This window comes from Aplysia californica, unplaced genomic scaffold (assembly GCF_000002075.1).
Source record: "Aplysia californica isolate F4 #8 unplaced genomic scaffold, AplCal3.0 scaffold00464, whole genome shotgun sequence".
Classification (NCBI taxonomy): domain Eukaryota; kingdom Metazoa; phylum Mollusca; class Gastropoda; order Aplysiida; family Aplysiidae; genus Aplysia; species Aplysia californica.
The window spans coordinates 607396-609460 of record NW_004797734.1 but is presented as its reverse complement, the minus strand read 5'-3'; the positions used below and the strand labels follow the sequence as shown (position 1 = coordinate 609460).

The 2065-nt window shown below is 55.1% G+C and overlaps 1 protein-coding gene across 1 annotated transcript in view; it reads right to left on the bottom strand.

Annotated features, from left to right (window-relative positions):
- The window catches only part of LOC101850273 (NACHT and WD repeat domain-containing protein 2), a gene marked incomplete in the record, with an annotated part of 40874 nt that overhangs the window by 1413 nt on the left and 37396 nt on the right, over positions 1-2065 (bottom strand). Inside the window, 1 exon segment of the mRNA XM_013086412.2 lies at positions 860-2050. Coding sequence (XP_012941866.1) covers positions 860-2050 — 1191 coding nt within the window.

Sequence of the window (2065 nt, the reverse complement as noted above, 5' to 3'; positions counted from 1 at the left end):
GGGCTAGGGTAAGAAGGGGAGGGGGGCAGAGGGGGAGATGTAGAAAGGTGCAAGGGCCCAGAAACAGTCAGCTACATTTTGATAACTCTTGTCTCGTGTTAAAATGAGCACGCAAGTACTATGAGGTAACGAGAGAGAAGGGAAGTAGTGAGGAGGATATCAACCCTATCCGTACGTGGTGTTTTACTATCGCATCCATACGACGTGGGGAACACCGTACCACCACATTCCAAAGAGGAAATTTACCCGTTAATCCGATCCTTATGCTTTGCATAGCAGTCTGTCAAAATGATTTTTTGAGAAATACTGAAAGTTTCAAAGAGACCTTCAAAGAAAAGTATTCTGAAATGTGAAGAATACAACCCCGGGGTACAAAATGACCCCAGGATGTACGGATACGGTTAACATGTACTTATGCGTAGTAGAATTATAAAATGGCTGATTTATCAAAGTCATGCTCATACTGTGCCTGAACAAGATAGGGGGAACTGCTGCTTTTTCTTTTCTCATCCTTACTATCGTCATTTTTCATCTACTTCTTTTGTATGCAGGTCACTCTCTTGTGAGTCGTTATTTCCGGGGAGCCTTGATAGTCGAAGCAGAATTTGTGCTGTTGAGGCTAGAGAGGTAACCAGAGTAAGCGTGATTCCTTGTATGGACTTCTCTGTTGACATCCACCCCTTGCCGCTCATATTATGACCTTATGCAGTTACCAGCGCCGTCAAATCTCTACTAAAACTAAAAAGACGATGGTGTAAAACCAAATGTGACACACTTTAAAATGAGCTCTCAAGTACTATGACGTAACAAGGGAGAATGGAAGCTGTGAGGGCGATAGGTGGTTGCCATGGCGACTCACCGCGACAGACTCCTGTCAAAGATCTCCTCGGGGTAGGCCACCTTGCGGGAGCCCACTTTGCTCAGCACGATGGCCGCGTTCCCGTGTTGAGGGTCCACCAGTGTGTAGGACATGACGGTCCCGTCGTGGCAGCCCACCAGCACGGTGTGCTCGTCCTCGCACACGTGTAGTCGACACACCGGGGCGTGTACCTCGCAGCTCGCCAACACGGCACCGTCAGAGAGCCGCACGGCGTGGAGCAGACTGCCGCTGTAGTACAGCACAGCCCGACCGTCTAGGGCCATAGCGCGGGGAGGGAGCGCGGGCGACGGGACTTGGCCTATGAACTCTCCGCTCGGCACGTGGAAGATGTTGGAGCTTTGGTCGAGACACAGAGTGAGGTCTCGCGAGAAGACCAGGGGGCTGGTTCCGACACCGTAGCTAGGCCGGGGGAAGGGGATGCAGAGGAGGAGCGGGGAGCCGGTGGACAGGTCGAGGAAGAACAGCCCGTGTGTCCGTAGTGTGGGGGCGTCAGGGGTGTCGGTGTGGGGTGTGTGGGGTGTGTGGGGGGTGTTGAAGCTGTCGCTCTCGCTGATGTGGTCCTTACAGGAGAAGATGGCAGCGACCACACTGCCCTTATAAGGCATGGGGCACTCCCTGACCTCCAGGATGTCTTCCAGATGCTCCTCAAACTTGAGACTGACCGCGTCGTATGACGTCATCGACATACCGTCCTGCATGTTGAACGCGCACACCTGGGGCGAGCTGAAGGTGCCTGTGCTCTGATCAAACTGAGCGGCCGAACTGACCACCAGGTACTGGTCATCGCGAGTGACCAGCGGCTTGGCGCGGATGACGTCTACAGACTGCATGTACACGTGCTGGTAGAACTCGTCGCCCGTGAGCTGGAGCACAGAGATGTGGTAGGGAGCGCCGAACGACCTGTCCGTCTGAGCCACCATGACGATGCAGGGCGTGTGGTGGGTGGCCACGCAGTACCCCGAAGTGTCCCCGGTCTCCAAGACCAGCTGGCGGGCCTCCAGGTTCCAGAGCTTGAAGGCCGTGCCGCGGAGCCGGGGCCGGGTGGACACGAGCAGCCAGCCTCCATCCGGACTGATCGCAAAGTCCTCCACGGGCGTGTCGTGGGTCAAGAGGTCAACCATGGAGCCAGAGGTCATGTCCACCACGCCCAGCTCGTCACTGTGTCGGCATCTATGGGTTGGCACG